Genomic DNA, 18,559 nt, shown 5'->3' with positions numbered 1-18,559 from the left:
AACAAAAATAAAAACAAATAAATAATTTGCTTTTTGGTAGATATGTTGGCAAGTGATTTTTTGAGTAGAACTTCTTTGGCAAAAAAATTTTTAATTCCAATGACACCATGATTATTTTTATTATTTTTTTTTTCCATGGTTGATTTTTAATAAATTGTTGATTGGAGAGTAAATTTCTTTCTACAACATGGCTTCAATAGAGTCCCCACATACCACTTATCACCCCCCCCCCCCCAGTACAGTTTGGCAGAGTATGATGTGGCAGCATAATCTTGCTGCACTGGTTGATATTAGGAAGTTACTTGATCCTTACTCTTTTCACTGTTTCTTGCCTGTTTTCTTTGTCTTTATGTTTTTATTACTGATTTTTGTATCAAATGTAGCACTAGCAGTTAGTCAGTGTAATTAGGGAATCGTGCAGGCTTGAACTTGATTCATTTAGGAGTATAGCATCATCTGCATAAACTAAACATCTGAGATTAAGATGATGAATAACATAGCAGATGATGCGCACTCCTTTTCTCATGCTTAATTTTACATCAAATTAGCTTCCTGTACCTCCTTCAATTCTAATTCTTGACTTACAACTCAAATATTGGGTATATATTACTCAATATAATGTCGTATTTACATCATATAATTATGGCATTTTGAATAGCATTTATCTTGGCACCTTGCCATATGCCTTTTCCAGATCTATAAAACTTAGACACATTTCTGTGTTTAAGTTTTATAGAATAAGTGAATTTTATAGACTAAGTGAATAAGTGAGTTTTTGGAATAAGTGAAACATGGTAGAATGAAGATGATATTCTAATGGGAATAGAAATGGAAGGATACAGTATTTTTTGTGAGGATAAAAAGGACAAGAAGGGAGAGGAAGTGCTGCTGATAGCATGGAAATTATATCCACATAAGGTAGATATGAAAGAGGGTAATGTTTGTGTGGTGTAACATGGAGGCTGACAGGAAGACATATTTAGTTGGATGTTGCTATAGGCCTGGAAATGTGGAGGGTGGTGATGAAGGAATGTATTAACAACTGTATTTATGAACAAAGGAAGGGTAATTATTATGGATGATTTTAATTATGGCATGTTGTTTATTATGTTAACGGTATAATAGAACACAGAAACTAAGTAAATAATTAATTTATTAACTTGATGCTGATATTTCGCTGTATTATAACCAGCATCTTCAGAGCACAAAAACACTGTTTGTCACAATACGCGAGACTAAAACAACATGGTGTACTTAAACAAAATTAACAAAATTGTAGCAGCAACACAAAGACTAAAGTCCTGATTTTGGTGCCCTCTATCTGAAAAAAAAAAAAAAAAAAAAAAAAAACCCTATCATATATTACTAGAGTCCTAGAAAAGTGCTAGTTTTTTCTTAATATGACTGTCTCCCAGATCTTCGGCAAGTTAATACAGCCATATTTGTTGAGATTTGGAGTGTGTTTTAGGGTTTCTGTCACCTCTAAGAACAATCTCTCTGATTTATATGGGTTTCTGTGTAGTACTTTTGTGTTTTTCCAGTTGATCCTGTGTGCAGGGGTATCCAAAGCATGGTCTGCTAGGCCCGACTTCCCATAATGATAATTCCGGACGTATCGTTTATGTTCGCTGATGCGGATATTCACAGTTCTTCCTGTTTGACCGTAGTAGGCTTGATTGCATGAGCAGGATACTTGGTAGACTCCTGGATGTGATAAAGGAGGAATGCTGTCCTTGGGTGAGCACATGGGTTCACTTCATGATCACTCACCAACTGGAGGAAAGTGTGAAACCCCACTCACAATTATATCCTCTGATGAAATGATCAGATCTAAAACTCTCGATCTTTGCATGTCCTCCTTTTCATGGTGCCTGGGATAGTTATCTCTCAAAGAACTCAAGAAATTCATTTTCTTTATTCCCAAATGCTATCTCTTCATTCCAATCTAAACTGCCAGAATTAAAATCATCCATAATAATTACCCTTCCTTTGTTCATAAATACAAGTTGTTTATACATTCCTTCATCACCACCCTCCACATTTCCAGGCCTATAGCAACATCCAACACCTATCTTATTAAGCCAAAAGGCTTATTAAGATAGGTGTAAAATGGATGAATTGAGGAGCTTAAACATGAAAACTGGAAGAAGGTACTTTAGAGGCAGTACAAGATGAATAATGGTAATAATCAGTTACATGAAGAACAAGCCAAGAGAGTGACTCTGTTAGTAAGGAAAACAAAAGTGCAGTATGAGCAGAAATTGACAAATTAGGTGAAGGAAAACCCTAGAGAGTTTTTTAGATATGTGACAAGTAGAAGGAAGAATGATCATGGTAAGATGATGATGATAATGGATGAAAATGGTAGAATGGCAACTGCTGCAGAAGACATTGTTGAGGTATTCAGTGATCAGTTTATAAGAGTGTTTCATCCTGATCAGGGTGGAAGCAAGAAGAACTTAAGTGTAGAGGACATAGGAGAGGATGGCTTAATTGTGAGTGAGCAGGAGGTATTTGAGGAAATAACCTTGATGTCAATTAGGCGATAGGATTTGATGACATATTGCCACGCATCTTAAGGGAATGTTCGGGGAAGTGGTAGTAGCATTGGCATGCCTGTTTAATAAGTCTTATAACAGCACAAGTTCCAAGGGAGTGGCAGGAGGGTAAAATTGTTCCACTGCATAAAAGGTGGTGATAAGGCCTGTAAGTTCAAATTATAGGCCGATCTGTGTATCTGGAGTTGTGAAGGTACTGAAGAGATTTGTGAGAAGTAGGATACAGAAATGGGCCGATAACAGCAATTTTCTCTGTGGTTATCAGCATGGGTTTGTTAAAGGGAGATGTGGCATACTTTTGCAACTGTTTATTCCATTTATTTACAAACTGTTAAATAAATGGAAACAGATGAGATTGAATAACAGACTTTTGAGTGGGATCAGTGACTGGCTGTCAGATAGGTATCAGAAAGTTATATATGGGGGTACAGTATTCCAAAAGAGGAAGGTCACTAGTTGTGTACCACAGGGGTCAGTTTGGGGACCATTGTTATTCAATTAAGTTAATGATATTGGAATGTGTTTAACTAGTGATATGCAGCTGTTTGCAGATGATGCAAAATTGGGGAGAGCAGTGCAGAGTCAAGCGGATGTTATGGCCTTACAGGAAGACTTGAATAGATTGCATGAATGGGCAGGTAAGTGGAACTGTCAATTCAGTGTTGCAATGTGTAAGGTCTTGAGATTTGGTAAGCAATGATGGGATGCAGGATACATACTTGGTGGTGGAAGTTGAGGAGATGAGAGATCTAGGAGTGATGGTGGACGACCAGAAATTCAGTGGCCACATTGTACGGGTTGTGAAGACATCACATCGGATAATGACAGTGATGCAGAGGACCCTGACATGCAGAAATAGAGGTTATCATGTGGATTATTGTGCAAAGATTTGGTGATGGGTTTTCATGGGGATGAGGATATGTTGGAAAGAGTCCGGAGAAGATTCACAATGGTTTCTTGGAGACTGTCATCACTTTTGTTTTCTTTGTGTTAATTTTCATACCTTCTTGCATATACTTTCAGTTTTTTTCATTAGGTGCTGTAGTTCATCTTCAGTATCAGCTAATATTGCTTGATCATCTGAGAATCTAATATTTTGTATTGTTCTTCCTCCAATAGTGATTTCTCTTTTCTCTTCATCAAATGCTTCTTTTATAATTTCTTCTGCAAATATATTGAAGAGTGTCGGTGACAGGCAGCATCCCTGTCTTATACCACTGTGAATCACACATTCTTTAGTTTTTCCTACTTTTATCTTTATTATGGCAGTTTGGTTCATATATAATTCAGCTATTAACCTTTGGTCTCTCCAATCTAAACCTATTTTGCATAACACTTCCATCAGATTTTCCCATTTCGCCATGTCAAACTATTTTTCAAAGTCGCCAAAACGCAACGGGAGGAATCTTTATCTGGACGATTTCAATCGAAGGTGAGTTAGCCGATCTCATACGGAGGTAGCAGGATTTTTTCTCCCGGAAACTCGGGTTTTTCATCCCGCATACAGCAAATCGGCCCTTCAGAACACACAATTTACAGACAAAAAATATCAGTTGTGGTGGAGGTGGGCGGTAGATGGCGTTGATGGAGATGATTCGTAGTAGAGGTTTGGTGTAGTGGTTGAGACAGTTGTAGGTGTCCTCCCGCGATGAGTCTTCGGACTCCTTGGAGGTATCAGGAATAATAATAATATATAAAATTCTTTATTTGCTTCTATATTCCTTTCACATATGGTCCTCATTACTTCAATTGCATCTCTAGTTCCTTTATCTTTTCTAAATCCAAACTGATCATCCCCAGAAAATACTCCACTATTATACAATCGTCGATTTAATTTTCTTAACAGTACTTTAGAGGCATGCGAGAGTATTCTTATAGTTCTGTAGTCACTGCGCTTAGTAGGATTGCTTTTCTTTTCAATTAGTATAAGAATACTCTCTGTGAAATCTTTAGGCCATTCTCCTGTTTTGTAAATGAGGTTGCAGAGTTTCCATGTTTCAGTTATACCTTTGTCCTCCAGTTGTTTTAGGATTTCACTAGGTATTCCATCCGCTCCTTCCATCTTTCCACTTTTTAATTGCTTAATTGCTGTTTCTACTTCTATCTTTAGTATTTCAGGACCTCTTTCTTCTGTTGAGATTTCATTTCGCTCTTTTAATTCAATATTCGTTGGTCTTTAATTTTTTGCATAAAGTTTTTCGATGTATTCCTTCGATCTTTCACTTTGTATTTCAATATCATAAATTAATTTTCCTTGCTTATTTTCTAATGGCAGATTTCTTATGCTTTTTATAATATTTGTAAGTTCTTTTGCTTTTTCAAACATTTTATTATATCGCCTCTTTTATCAATTTCTTCAATTACTTTACATTCTGCTTTTAACAATTCCTCTCTTGCTTTATCAGTTTCTCATCTCAGTTCATTATTTAATACTTTGTATTTTCTTCTTCCCTCTTCAATATTTACATTTTTCCATCTTCTTCTTTCCTCCATTTTTCTTATCATTTCATTTGTAATCCAAGGCTTCTTAATTCTTTTCCCTTCCACAAAATTTATCTCTTCAGCAGCTGTTTCATATATCAGGTTTTTCGGTTGATTCCATAATTTGGATTAACATCAATAGTTTCTTCAGATATATCTTCTTTATCTCTTATTTTATTCTCTAGTTCTCTGAATTTCTTACCTGCATCTCCTTTGAGTTTTTCTAGGTTCCACCTTTTCTTGTTTTTACCTTTGTTTATTTTCTTAAATTGTATTCTTAATTCCATAACAAGTAAATTATAGTTTGAGTCAATATCAGCTCCTGGATATGTTGATATCCTTTTTACTCTGTTTCTATACCTGTTTTGTATTAACATATAACCAATCTGGTATCTTGCGATATCTCCTGGCATTTTCCATGTATATCTTCTTCTCTTTGGAAGTTTGAACCAAGTCTTACCAATAATTAGTTTGTGTCTTTTACAAAACTCTATAAGTCTTGGGCAGTGTAGCTGATGGCTATGATTGTGTGTGTGAATATAACTTAAAAGCAGGATGTGTGGAGACAGAAATAGAACTGTTGAGAACTGAGATGGGAGGAATGAAGACTGAGTTGAGGAGGGTGAATGAAGATATTAATTACGATGGAAAGGTTGGCTAGTGGGAGAAGAACCAGATTCGGTTTAAGAGAACAGCATCAGAGAGCAAGGGAGAGAGGAAGAAGTGAGAATAAGAAAGACAAGGGAAGAGTAGCAATTACAGAAAGTCCAGAGAATGTGGAAGCATGGAATAGAGAAATAAGAGAGAGAGAAAAGAGAGGTTGATTGAAAGCCATAAGAGTCAAGGATACTAATGAGAAAAGGTTGAATGAATCTGTTTGGAGTGTCATGTATGGAGATTCAATGATGCAGGGTGTGCAGAGTAGAGTGTCAGAGGAGTGCTTGCCTGGTGGAACAATAGTGTGTGGCACTGATGGTGAAGAGGGATGAAAATGTAGAGATGATAGTAATGGTTGGGATGAATGACCTGATATTGCGAATTGTGTAGTGTGAGATTTGAGATTGATGCTAGAGAGAGTGTAGCAGAAATGTGTCCAAGCAAAGATAGTAAGCGTGATGCCCCAGTATGATAATGCATAGTGAAGTAGAAGAATGGTAATAACGAATGAGACGATAGCAAGAATGTGTAGGAAAAGAGGTCTGGAATATTTGGATGCATGAAGTATGTTTGAGGATAGAAGAGAGTTATATGCAAGAGATGGATTATATTTGAATGCCAAGGATAATAGGCATTTGTAGAGACTGTTTTTTTTTTTTTTTTTGAGCAAGTGAGTGTATTGGGGCAGGGAAACAGAATTGCATGGGTAGAATGTAGCAGGGATGGCTTCAAGTAGGATAGTGGCTGGAGAAATGACTGGATTTCCACTATATTACAGAGCCAGGTGGAGTATGAGAGGAGTAATAATAGCTACAAGAATACTGGCAATGCATTAGTTTTTCTGTATACCAATGCTAGGAGCATTAAAAATAAAGGGAATGAGCTTGTGACATTAATTGACCCAGTCTCAACAAAGATTGATGGTATCAGTGAAACATCATCCTCAGTTGGTTAAAACGTGCATTCTAATGGGGATAGAAATTGAAGGGTATAGCATATTTCAGCAGGATAAGGAAGGTAAACATGGTGTTGGATTGTTACTCATGATAAGAGACGAAATGTACTCTTTCAAAGTGGAAAATCACAGTAGAGATAGCACTAATAGCTTTAAGAGTATATGGTGTGAGGTAGATGTTTAAGACAAGATATTTGAGATGTTAGTACAGATCAGGAAATATAACTGGTGAGCAGTAAATGTTTAGGAAAATTAGTTTGGCTAGTGCAAAGTGAGTGATCATTATAAGGGGGGGGGGCTTCAACTATAGTGATATTAACTGGGCATAGGAGACAGCATGCAATAATAAGGGAACTGAATTTTTGGATTTCTTAAAGGACAGCTGTCTAAGGCAGCATGTGGTGGAGGAGAGAACACGAGGATCAACAGTTTTGGATTTAGTCATAGTATCAGAGGATTTAATTGTGAATTAGATGACATACTTTTCCCCCATTGTGTGTGCAAGTCTAATAAGATGCTATATATGGTAAGTTTTTTGCATGCAGAGTGGTAGGAGCATGGAATGCATTGCCTTAAAGGGTGGTTAATGTGCAGACTGTGTATGAGTTTAAGTAGTGGTATGATAGACTTTGTGTTAATGATAAATGCACGTAAACACAAGAAAGATATTTAATTAATCAAATATTTCGGTCTGGAAATAGCAGACCATCCTCTGTGGTATTACAAGAACACTTATAAAAAATACAAGCTAGAATATTAACAACAGATCGTTTAAAATAGAACATGCCGCGTGGTTATATCACTAAGTATGAAATGGAATATTTTGAAGTAGACATGATTAAAAAAAAAAAAAAAAAATGAGTAATCTTGATTAGACTTTCCCAGATTTTTGATACAGATATACAGTCATTACGATTCAGGTTGGGATGATGGAGCAAGGCCTCCACGCTTTCCTTGAACAAACGTTCAAACTTATAACGGGATCTATGCAAGAGGCGAGTCCTGGACCAAAGGATGTTGTGGTCAGTTTCAATCCCATGCTGAGTCAATCCAGACTTTTCAGGTTTGTTGTGAAGAATGGAGGATTGATGTTCTTGGATTCTTTTTTTCAAGAGAACGTCCAGTCTGTCCAAAATAGGATAGATCACAGTTGCACGGAATTTGATAAACTCCAGGAAGAGATAAAGTTGAGCATTTGTCTTTAGGAGAAGGAAAATGAGAAGACAATTTGTTAATAGGTGAATACGTAGCTGTTAAATCATATTTCTTTAAAATTCTTGCGACAGGTTCTGAAATACCGGAGATATAAGGAATTGGCACTCGACGTATTGAAACTTTGTTGTTTTGTGGAGGATTATAAGAATTGAGAAGATGTTGAGTACTTTTTTCAGAAAAGCCATTGACTTTCATGTGTTGTTGATTAGTAAAAAGTTCTTTTTGTAGATAAGAGGCCATCCCTGGAAGTTACGAAAGGAAACTGTGAGCAAGAGGGTGAGGAGTGGTTTCTTTGCGTGGACGGTGGTTGAACTGTGGAATGCATTGCCTGATGGAGTGGTGAGAGCGAGAACGGTCAATGAGTTTAAGGAGTGGTATGTTAGACTTTGTGTTTCTTAGGGGGGGGGATCTCCCCTCGATGAGTCTTGACAGACTTTATGTTCTTAGGAAGGACCTACCACGCTGAGTCTTTCGAATCCATGGAGGCCTGAATAATAATAATAATCAAAGGTAGAACAATTAGTTTTTGCTCTTCTGATGAGGCATTTTATAATTCCTGTTTTTTGACATGGGTGATGGGCTGATTCTTTAAGAATATAACGACCTGTGAACGTTGGTTTCCTGTATACTGTAGATATAAGAATATTTGAAGGTGACCGGATGAGGAGAACGTCTAAAAAGATAACTGGTTGTTTTCTTCTATTTCCATAGTAAACTTTATACGATGATGCAAGGAATTGATACTGTTTAAAAAAAGAAGGTAAAGAGTTTTTGCTATGTGGCCAAATAGTAAAGATGTCATCTATATATCTTACCCAGAAAGATGGTTGAGGGAAAATAGATGAGAAGAGAACTTTTTCTAAATGTTCTAAATAAAAGTTGGCTAAAGCAGGAGAAAGAGGACTTCCCATGGCCATTCCTTCTACTTGGCTGTAAAATTTATTTTGACATACGTTGTTCTTGTGTAGAGGCTTAAGTGCTGTGAGGACATTATGTTGGAGGTTTAATGGATTTTTTACAACACTCAAAAAGAATTAAATTAGAATTTAATACTTCCTATATTTCGTCCTAGTCACTAGGACATCTACGGGGATGACAAAAACAATTAATGTAACATGCACACAAAAACTTACAATACTAAGCCCAACCACGTGGGTGACACTAAAGTCCTATCTAGGTGGAGCACCCTCTATGGGCGGTAGTAGGTGGCCTGGAATGTAAGGTGGGACCTCTGGTGATGAGTGTTTCCCAAATCTTCGGAAGCTTAATGCAACCGTATTTGTTAAGAATTGGTTGGTTTCTGAGAGCTGCTACTGCTTCTAAGAAAAGTCTCTCTTTCTTGAATTTGCTGTGGTGGAGCATGGTGGTTTTTTTCCATGATACTCTGTGGGTGGTGTCCAAAACATGGTCAGCCAAGCCTGAATGGCCATAGTTGTATTTAACGATGTACGACTTGTGTTCCTCCAGGCGGATGGATGCTGATCTGCCTGTCTGTCCAAAGTACGCAAGCTTACAGGAACAGGGTACTTTGTAAACTCTAGGCAGAGAGAGAGAGGAGGGAGCTGATCTTTCGTAGAACGGATAAGGGTAGCAAGTTTGCGGTAGGGCTTATATGCTGTGTGTAGGTTATACTTTTTAGTATCTTGGCTATTTTTTCCGAAGTACCTTAGTCACGCGCCTGCCTAATGATACACTTGCCTTCACTTGCCTGGGTTTTCTGTATACAGAAAACCCACACACACAGGTAGATACATCCACAAACTCTCCCACCACCACCCCTCACAACAATATGGCATCATTAAAACCCTTACCAAGAGAGCCCACAATCTTTGTTCCAGTGGAACCGCCCTCACTACTGAGCTTAACCATATACACAGAACTTTCCTCTCCAATGGCTACAACGAACACAGTATCAAAAAAATAATCAATTCCTCCCCCATTCCCCGTCCCTCTCATCAACAAGATTTTAAAACTGCCATCACCATACCCTACATCCGAGGCACTTCGGAAAAAATAGCCAAGATACTAAAAAAGTATAACCGACACACAGCATATAAGCCCTACCGCAAACTTGCTACCCTTATCCGTTCTACGAAAGATCAACTCCCTCCTCTCTCTCTGCCTGGAGTTTACAAAGTACCCTGTTCCTGTAAGCTTGCGTACTTTGGACAGACAGGCAGATCAGCATCTATCCGCCTGGAGGAACACAAGTCATACATCGTTAAACACAACTATGGCCATTCAGGCTTGGCTGACCATGTTTTGGACACCACCCACAGAGTATCATGGAAAAAAACCACCATGCTCCACCACAGCAAATTCAAGAAAGAGAGACTTTTCTTAGAAGCAGCAGCAGCTCTCAGAAACCAACCAAATCTTAACAAATACAGTTGCATTAAGCTTCCGAAGATTTGGGAAACACTCATCACCAGAGGTCCCACCTTACATTCCAGGCCACCTACTACCGCCCATAGAGGGCGCTCCACCTAGATAGGACTTTAGTGTCACCCACGTGGTTGGGCTTAGTATTGTAAGTTTTTGTGTGCATGTTACATTAATTGTTTTTGTAATCCCCGTAGATGTCCTAGTGACTAGGACGAAATATAGAAAGTATTAAATTCTAATTTAATTCTTTTTGAGTGTTGTAAAAAATTCATTAAACCTCCAACATAATTTTGACATACGAAATATCCAAAATGTATTACGAAATCGAATAGTTTTATAATGTCTTCAGGAAAGATGTCAGCAAGTAATTTTAAAGTTTCCTTGAGAGGTACATTGGTATATAAAGATTCTATATCAAAGCTAACCATAAGATCTGTAGGTTGTAATGAGACATTTTTTAATTTTTCTAAGAAATGTGAAGAGCTCTTTAAAAAAGAATGAGAGTTGCCATTGTAAGATTTCAATAATTTAGCTAAATATTTGGCTATACAGTAAGTAGGAGAATCAATAGAATCTACTATTGGACGAAGAGGATAGTCAATCTTATGAATCTTTGGAAGACCATAAAATCTAGGAGGTCTTTCAATTGTGTCTTTATCTAAACTGATGACTTCATCTAAGAGAGAATTTAATTTCTTTAGTTGTGTGTTGGTTGGATTATAATCAATTTCTTGATATGTGGAGTGATCTCGAAGCAAAAGAGAAAGCTTTCTTCTGTAATTTGCTGAATCCATAACTACAGTTGCGTTTCCCTTGTCAGCTTTAGTGATAATGAGGTGATTATTTTTTCTCAAGGACTGTAAAGATTTCATTTCAGAAGGAGATATGTTGGAAGGAGGAAGTTTGGCCTTAAGTAGAGATGTTAAAAGTTTATTTTTCACTTGGTTAGACTATAATAAATTTAGTTTAATCCTTTATCCAAGTGTGTGCAAACAAAGTTTGCGCCTGAAAGTATCTTCAGGACTAGAGTAAAATGGTACAACACCGGGCAACTCCTTGCAAAGGTGGAGCAAGCTACCGACACTCTTATCTCAGTATCTCCCATAATGAAAAACACATCTCCTTGCCAATATGTATAATGTTATACATTAAGGGAAGGGCCACTACCCAGTTTCGACCTTTATTGAGGTCTCTTCAGTGGGAGCCAGGCCCAAGTGGAGATACCAAGGCAGAAGCATTAGCAAGGTGCTGCCAAACGGTGTGCCACCTTTTCATTAAATTACTCAGGATTTAGAGAAAGATGTTGAAAGTTTATTTTTCACTTGGTTAGACTATAATAAATTTCGTTTAATCCTTTATCCAAGTGTGTGTGTGTGTGTGCAAACAAAGTTTGCGCCTGAAAGGATTAAACTAAATTTATTATAGTCTAACCAAGTGAAAAAATAGATTTGCAGGATAAAATTGAATATGATTTTCAATTTTATCCTGCAAATCTAAATGATTACTTCCTATTTCTTATCCTTTGTATACTTGTGTCATAAAGATATCCCTATCATCAGTAACCTAGCCAGTGAGACTTCTTGTCTTCTTTCCATGTGCATATCTTTATATTTGATCATGGTGTTATTAATAACTATTCCATGTCTTGAACAGAAATCCAGCAGATTGCCATCCTTTGGTCCTCCTGTAAGTGAGTAGCCACTTTCTCTATGGCTGTTTTTTGCGAGTCATTGTAGATGGTTCCCTTCCTTCAAGCTTCACCACCAATGCTGGAGTGCTTCAAGTCTCTGTCATATCACCCACTCTTTCCTCTACATAAATGACCTACTCCCAATCACCAATCCTATCCATTAGCTCTGCAAATGATAGTTCTCCACTCATCCTACTTATTTGACAAACCATGTAGTACTCTGACATTCCAGTCTACAAGATCATCTACAACTATTGCCTTAAATATTGATCTGTGTACTATCTTTCAATGGCTTGAGGACAGTACCACCAAAAACGGCCTCTGTTTTCTCTCATCAAAGAGATCTCAGCTCACTTACCCTCAGTAGCATACAACTCACCAGACAAGATCAGATTTCTCTGCTTGTACTAATGTTTACTTCCAGTCTCTCCTGGTATAAACACGTCACATCAGTAGTCTCCTCAGCATTAAAAAAACTAGGCATTCTCTTTCATTCAAGATGCTACTTTACACTCAGCAAACTCTTAACTATATACAAATCACAAATCTGCTCCTGCTTAGAAACGTGCTGATATGTTTGGGGTGGTACACCTAAAGTTCGTTTAAAAATCCTTGATGCTGTCCAGAAGTGAGCAGTTAGACTCGTAGATGATCGCTCGCTTACAGATTCACTTTAACCTCTATCTCACATGCACAGTGTTTTAGTACTGTGTCTATTCTACAGGCACTTCATGGTCACTTCTTTAGTGAATTGACAACCATCATACCTCCACTTTGTGTTGCACCTGTTAATAAAAGAGTAGCAGCTGCAAGCATCCCTTTACTTTGCAACTGAACCTACTTCTCCTCTTCCTTTTTTATTCTGGCCACCTCTATCTTCTGGAATAGCCTTCCTCGTGAAGTGTTTCCAAACAACTACAACCTGAAGCTGTTCAAAAAAATACATCAATAGATTTCTATCTCAGTCCTCATCTGCATCTCACATATAGCACTGATATTCTTACAGGTCTTTTGACTTCGTGTGTATGGTATCAATATATATATATATATATATAAAATATGCCATTATTATTGCTTTGTCCATGTCTCAAAATTTAAAAAAAAAAAACCTATCTCTAGTAATCATTTCCAACAAATTTGTTTCTGATGTCCCTGACATTTATTTGTGTATAAACATAAGTTACTTCTAGGTTATTCTCATTTAGTATTGAAGTACTATAGCTGCTCTTTCTTTTCCTGAATATAACATCCTGTATTTGTTGCTTAGAGCTTAGAAAAATTGCTCTGTTTTTAACCTCTCTCTCTCTCTCTTTCAGTAACACCTATTATATCGATCTGGAAATTATTAGTTCTTTTGCTAGTTACATTTCATTTCCTTTTATGCTTGTTTTATTGATAATGCCAGTATTGAACTTTACAGATGTGAGTTCCAGTTTGTTCCACTAGCTGACGTTTTGCTGTTCACCCTGGTTCCTGACATAACACTGGTATCCTGTTTAGCCAGGTGAAACTCCAGATGGCATGAAATTCCATAATACTTGAGTGGTCTTCTCCTTGTTATCCAGCTTTGATTTTAAGCATCCCCCCCCCTCCAACTTATCATCTTTAACATTGTGACAATATTCACGAAACTTTAAATGTTTCCTAAGCTTGAGCTTATATTATCCTATACTCCTCAGGAACTCTCCTTGTTTTCATTGAAAGCGCCGAGTTTGTGAAGAGTGAAGTGCTATTCCAGGGTTGTTCGTCCCTTTTTATGCTTCCTTTTACTGGCTACATGAAAAAAAACTCCTTTATTGCTTGGTGGTTTTGACATCTTTTTTGTATTCATATTCTCTTTTCTGCCCATCCATTTTCTTCACATTGCTTTGTATATTCATGCAACTTCTGGCTGTTCTCTTGCATATCTCTAATAAGTGCTATTAATTTTCATGAAGTAGTTAATGAAAGTTGTTCTTCGTTGTATGTTTCAGTAGCATATAATGATACAAAATTAGATGAATTTAGTATTGACAATTAGTGATGCATATTATTAAGACTTGGAAGTTAATATGAATCATGTATTTTTTTTGAAGGGATACATTGTATCTCATACAGGATTTGCTGCCTTTTACTCTAGCATGTTTTCATTAAATAGTTAGTTTGAATTTCAAAGATCATATTGCTTGAGGTTAGATTGAATCTGATGTTTACTTGCCCATGAATGTTATATAAGAATGTACTGCACCAACTTTATTACAATCAGTTATATTTAGTCAGAGTGTATTTTTTGTGTATCAGTTGCATGTATTCTCATGTTTACCTGTTTTTATGAGAGAATAATTCATAGATATCAGGAGAAAAACCATGTTATCTTGCTTAAAGCAACTGTTTAGCCATACTTGAAAATGGTCTGTAAAAATTCATCTGTTATATAGGATTTGGCTTTTATTTTAATAAACTTCATATTGATTGAAATAAAAAATATGTTTCATGACATAATACTGAATTTTTATGCTTATTTTCTCTTTTATAGAACTATCACTCATCACTCTACATTGGTATCTTACACTATTTGCTAGTGTAGTTCACACAAAGATTCTTCTACGGATATGGGATTTATTTTTCTATGATGGATCTCTTGTCCTTTTTCAGGTTACTCTGGGAATGATAAAAATCAAAGTATGTGATTTTTTTGTTTTCTTTGAAGATCTTGGCAAATACTAATGCTTGCACATTTTGTATTTGCCATTGTAAACCATTATCACATTATATTACTGCTTTATATATAATTCTGTAAATATTTTCTTTTAGATTTATTTTACTGTGATAATTTTTTGTTGTGTTATAGGAACCAGAACTGAAACAATTAGAAAACTCAGCACAAATATTTAATGCATTGGCAGACATCCCAGGAGAAATAGATGATGTAGAACATTTGTTTAATTCATCTTTTTGTTTGGCATCATCTCTCACAGATATGGTTATAGAAACTCACAGAAGAAAACATCTTGCTTATTTAATGGTTGACCAAGGAGCATTACTCAATCCAGAAAATGCCAGAAACTTACCAAAACAGGTATGCAGTTTATTTCTTTGCAGATGTTCTAAAATCAAACATTATTACTATGCACTTCTGCTATGTGAAAATGTATTTAGAAATCCTAATAATTAAAATTATAATAATAGAATAACTCACGTAAAAATATTATTTATTAGTAGAATTTTTGCCCGAGTATCACAGGCATCTTCAGTACATCATGTATAAAGCTAATTAAACAATAACTGACAATTCCAAAAGGTGCCACCTAAGTAGCTAATGTAAGACAACTAAAAAAGGTCAATAAATTTCCTAACTTATTAAAAAAAAAAAACATATATATATATATATATATATATATAAATGTGTGTATATATATATATATGTGTGTATGTATGTATATACATATATATATACACAATTAAAAAGGTTAGGAAAGATTTGCTGATTTATCAAGTACTATCTCCCACAAAGAGGATAGACATAAACCATCGGATCTGTTTAAGTTAGGAGAGTGAAGTAAAGTTTCACACGTTTCTTTATAAAGCCATTCCATAAGGAACTGACTTTTGTGAAGGACTGTTGTCTTGTTCCAATGAACTCTGTCTAGTATTGATGGCATGTTCTGCAAGTCCAGACTGTTCAGGTTCAAGGTATTGAATATAAGACTGGTGTTCTTCTAGAAATGTGCGAAATAAGATAATCCACAAGAGCAAGGAATCTGGTAGACACCTGGATAACTGAGATGTGGAAGCTTGTCCTTTGAAGAAGTGAGAAAGGTGGAGATTTTTCTGAATGGTCGAAAGGTATTTGAAGAGGAAGACATATCAAAACTACTCAAAGCCCTTTTGATGAAGGAATTCTTATATCCATTAGATAAAAAGGAGGAAATAATATATTGCAATTCTTTCTGTAATAGATCATCTGAAAAACAAAAGGAGTGGGCCTGATGAACCAATGTTTTAATAGTTCCTGCTTTTTGACTGAAATGGTTGTTAAGATTATGGAGAAATTGGTAAGAGTTCACACACAGAATTGGGTAGATGAGGGTAATATTGTTTATGTAAACCAGCATGGATTTGTTAAAGGGTGCTCTTGTATTAGTCATCTGGTAATCTTTTACAATAATCATAAGAGCAATGGGTTAAGGCATACACTATCATTTTTTTTTTTTTTTTTTTTTTGGATTTTTCCAAGTCATTTGACAGGGTGCCACATCACCAATCCAGGTTAATGGATTGGCGATTCATTCTCGGATAGATATCTGTGGTTTCCACTACTACTAAAAAAAGACAAGCCTAGTCGTCTTAAGATGGCAGCCCCACCACTAGGATGCCTATCGTCATGCTATTCACTTGACATAGGGAAACACGTTAATTTCAAGTCTCAACGAAATCCAAACCAGACAGAACATAATGGAAAAGACAGCAAATTGGAAAAGGTTAAGAAACTTTGGAAAAAGAAAAACATGGTGAAATATGCTACATGGAACATTAGAAGCATAGCACATAAAGAAGAAGAATTAGATAAAATTTTAAATGACAAAATTATAGAAATTGCAGTTCTTACAGAAACAAAAAAGAAACTTAAAGGAACAAAAGAAACAGCTAATTACAGTATCATATATAGTGGAGTAAACAAACAAATACATGCAAAAGCTGGTGTAATGATTTGGATCCATAAATCAATTAAAGCAAAAATAACTTATACATACATACATACTGGAATGAAAGAATATTAGAAGTGCGATTAAAATTAAATAAAGAAAAATTAACAGTTGTTGAAGTGTATGCCCCGAAGAAGGAAAAGAAGAAGAAAATGATTACTTTTACAAAGAGTTACAAGGAATATATGAAAAATTAATTAAAACAGACCATATAATTATAGCCGGAGATCTTAATGCCAGAATAAGAACGAAAAAAATTAACAATAATCTCGAAAAATTTGGAGAAACAACAGTAAACAAAAATGGAAAGCGACTCGTTGATTATATAATAATCTAAAAATAATGAATACATTTTACACACATAAAAATATACATGGTGTGCAAGAGGAAAGAAATCAATAATAGACTACTTTATAGCAAATGAAAAAGCAGCAAACCTCTTCCTAGATTCCTAGGGCTAGAAATCGACACAGATCACTATTTAATGCAGGCGAAACTAAGGTTTTCACCAAAATGACAAAATAAAAAAATTAAGAAAATGCAGAGAACCAACCAGGGCTTCTTACCTAATGAATCATCATCTTGTGGTGCATTCTGTTAGTAGGTATCTACCTGGATATTGACTGAACAAGGAGGGGCTGTAGTTTGGCATTTCAGGTAATGCTTTTTTATTCCCTTATAAGGAATAGATGGGGTTGTTTTAGTTTTCTCTAACTTTTGCAGACTGAGTGGGCAGTTCACTCTCCACTGGTAACCAAACAGAGATAGCTGGTCCAACACTAATACCAATTTTAAGCAGATAGTGGAGAGACAACTAACAGGTGCCATCATCTCATGGACCCTAACATAATATTTTGTCTGAAATAGTGTGGATTCTACAGTCAATTTTCTCGGTTTATGGGATGAAAAACCTGAGTTTCCAGGAGAAAAAAACTGGCTTGTCTGTGTCAGAGATCGACTAACTTGGAAACCGCTCAAAGAAAGGCTTAGAAAAAATTCCTCTAGTCAGCAGCTTGAATCAAACTGATGTCCATCTTCTGGCAGCCTGGCTCTCAGATGCAAATGCAACTTCCACTGAACTATAAAGCCAACCAGATTCTATTCTTATTGGCTTAAGCCAAAATCTGAAATGATGGTACAACATGAGAGAATAATAATATTTAACTTTGAATTATTAATTAATTTAATTATTAAATAAATTAGTTAGGAATTTTAATGCCTTCATATTTATTTCATTCTCAGTGTAATAAGATTAAAAACAAAGTATTGGTATGGCGAAATATTTTCCCTATTATTTTTCCCTATAGCATCTTAATAGGCGACAATTGAAGCGTTCAAAGTCCATGATACAACTCTTACTTTTTGGTGATGGTGAAACTGATGATGATATACGTAGTAAAAATATTAGACAAACAGAAATTTTGGTGGATTTAAGAGAGGCCATTCTTCAGGTAGCCCGACATTTTCAGTCAGTTGATCCTAAAATCAAAGTGGTAAGCTGCTATTTGTATCCTAATTAAACCTAATTACAAAAACAGTAATATTAATCGAATTTATTTGCATACCATTTGCTATTAAGAACTTTCACAAATATTAGCAGCCTGTTGATTTTTTAGTTACATAGCTTGAAAACAATCTTTTTTCCCCAAATATTCTTACAAATCAGTGCTGCTAGTTGTACAGCAAAAGTTTTCACAGTCTTTACTGGCATTCAGTGCTTAATTTCTCTCATCAGTTATCATTTTAGGTCTTTTTAGCTTGGAATTCATTTTTATGGGGGGAGGTTTTCTTCATTAATGACATGTGAATTTTTAGGCATTTGTATAGTAATTATCTGTTTTCTGAGTATTTTTGTTTCTGAAATTTCTTACTTACCTTGAGCATCATATGTTATTTATTCAACATACATGGCTATTGAGTTTTTAATGGTACT

General features: G+C 35.8%; 1 protein-coding gene across 1 annotated transcript in view; it reads left to right on the top strand.

Moving 5' to 3' along the window:
- Positions 1–18,559, top strand: part of LOC150107901 (small G protein signaling modulator 3 homolog) — a 231,624-nt gene that overhangs the window by 73,956 nt on the left and 139,109 nt on the right. The window contains exons 8-10 of the mRNA XM_090415425.1: positions 14,457–14,602; positions 14,772–14,999; positions 17,934–18,119. Coding sequence (XP_090271551.1) covers positions 14,457–14,602; positions 14,772–14,999; positions 17,934–18,119 — 560 coding nt within the window. The remainder of the gene's footprint in view (positions 1–14,456; positions 14,603–14,771; positions 15,000–17,933; positions 18,120–18,559) is intronic.

Source organism: Typopeltis vanoorti, chromosome 3 (genome assembly GCF_054136105.1).
Source record: "Typopeltis vanoorti isolate ZY-2024b chromosome 3, IOZ_Tvanoo_1.0, whole genome shotgun sequence".
Classification (NCBI taxonomy): domain Eukaryota; kingdom Metazoa; phylum Arthropoda; class Arachnida; order Uropygi; family Thelyphonidae; genus Typopeltis; species Typopeltis vanoorti.
The sequence above is the reverse complement of the archived record's forward strand: the minus strand, read 5'-3'. Positions and strand labels throughout refer to the sequence as shown.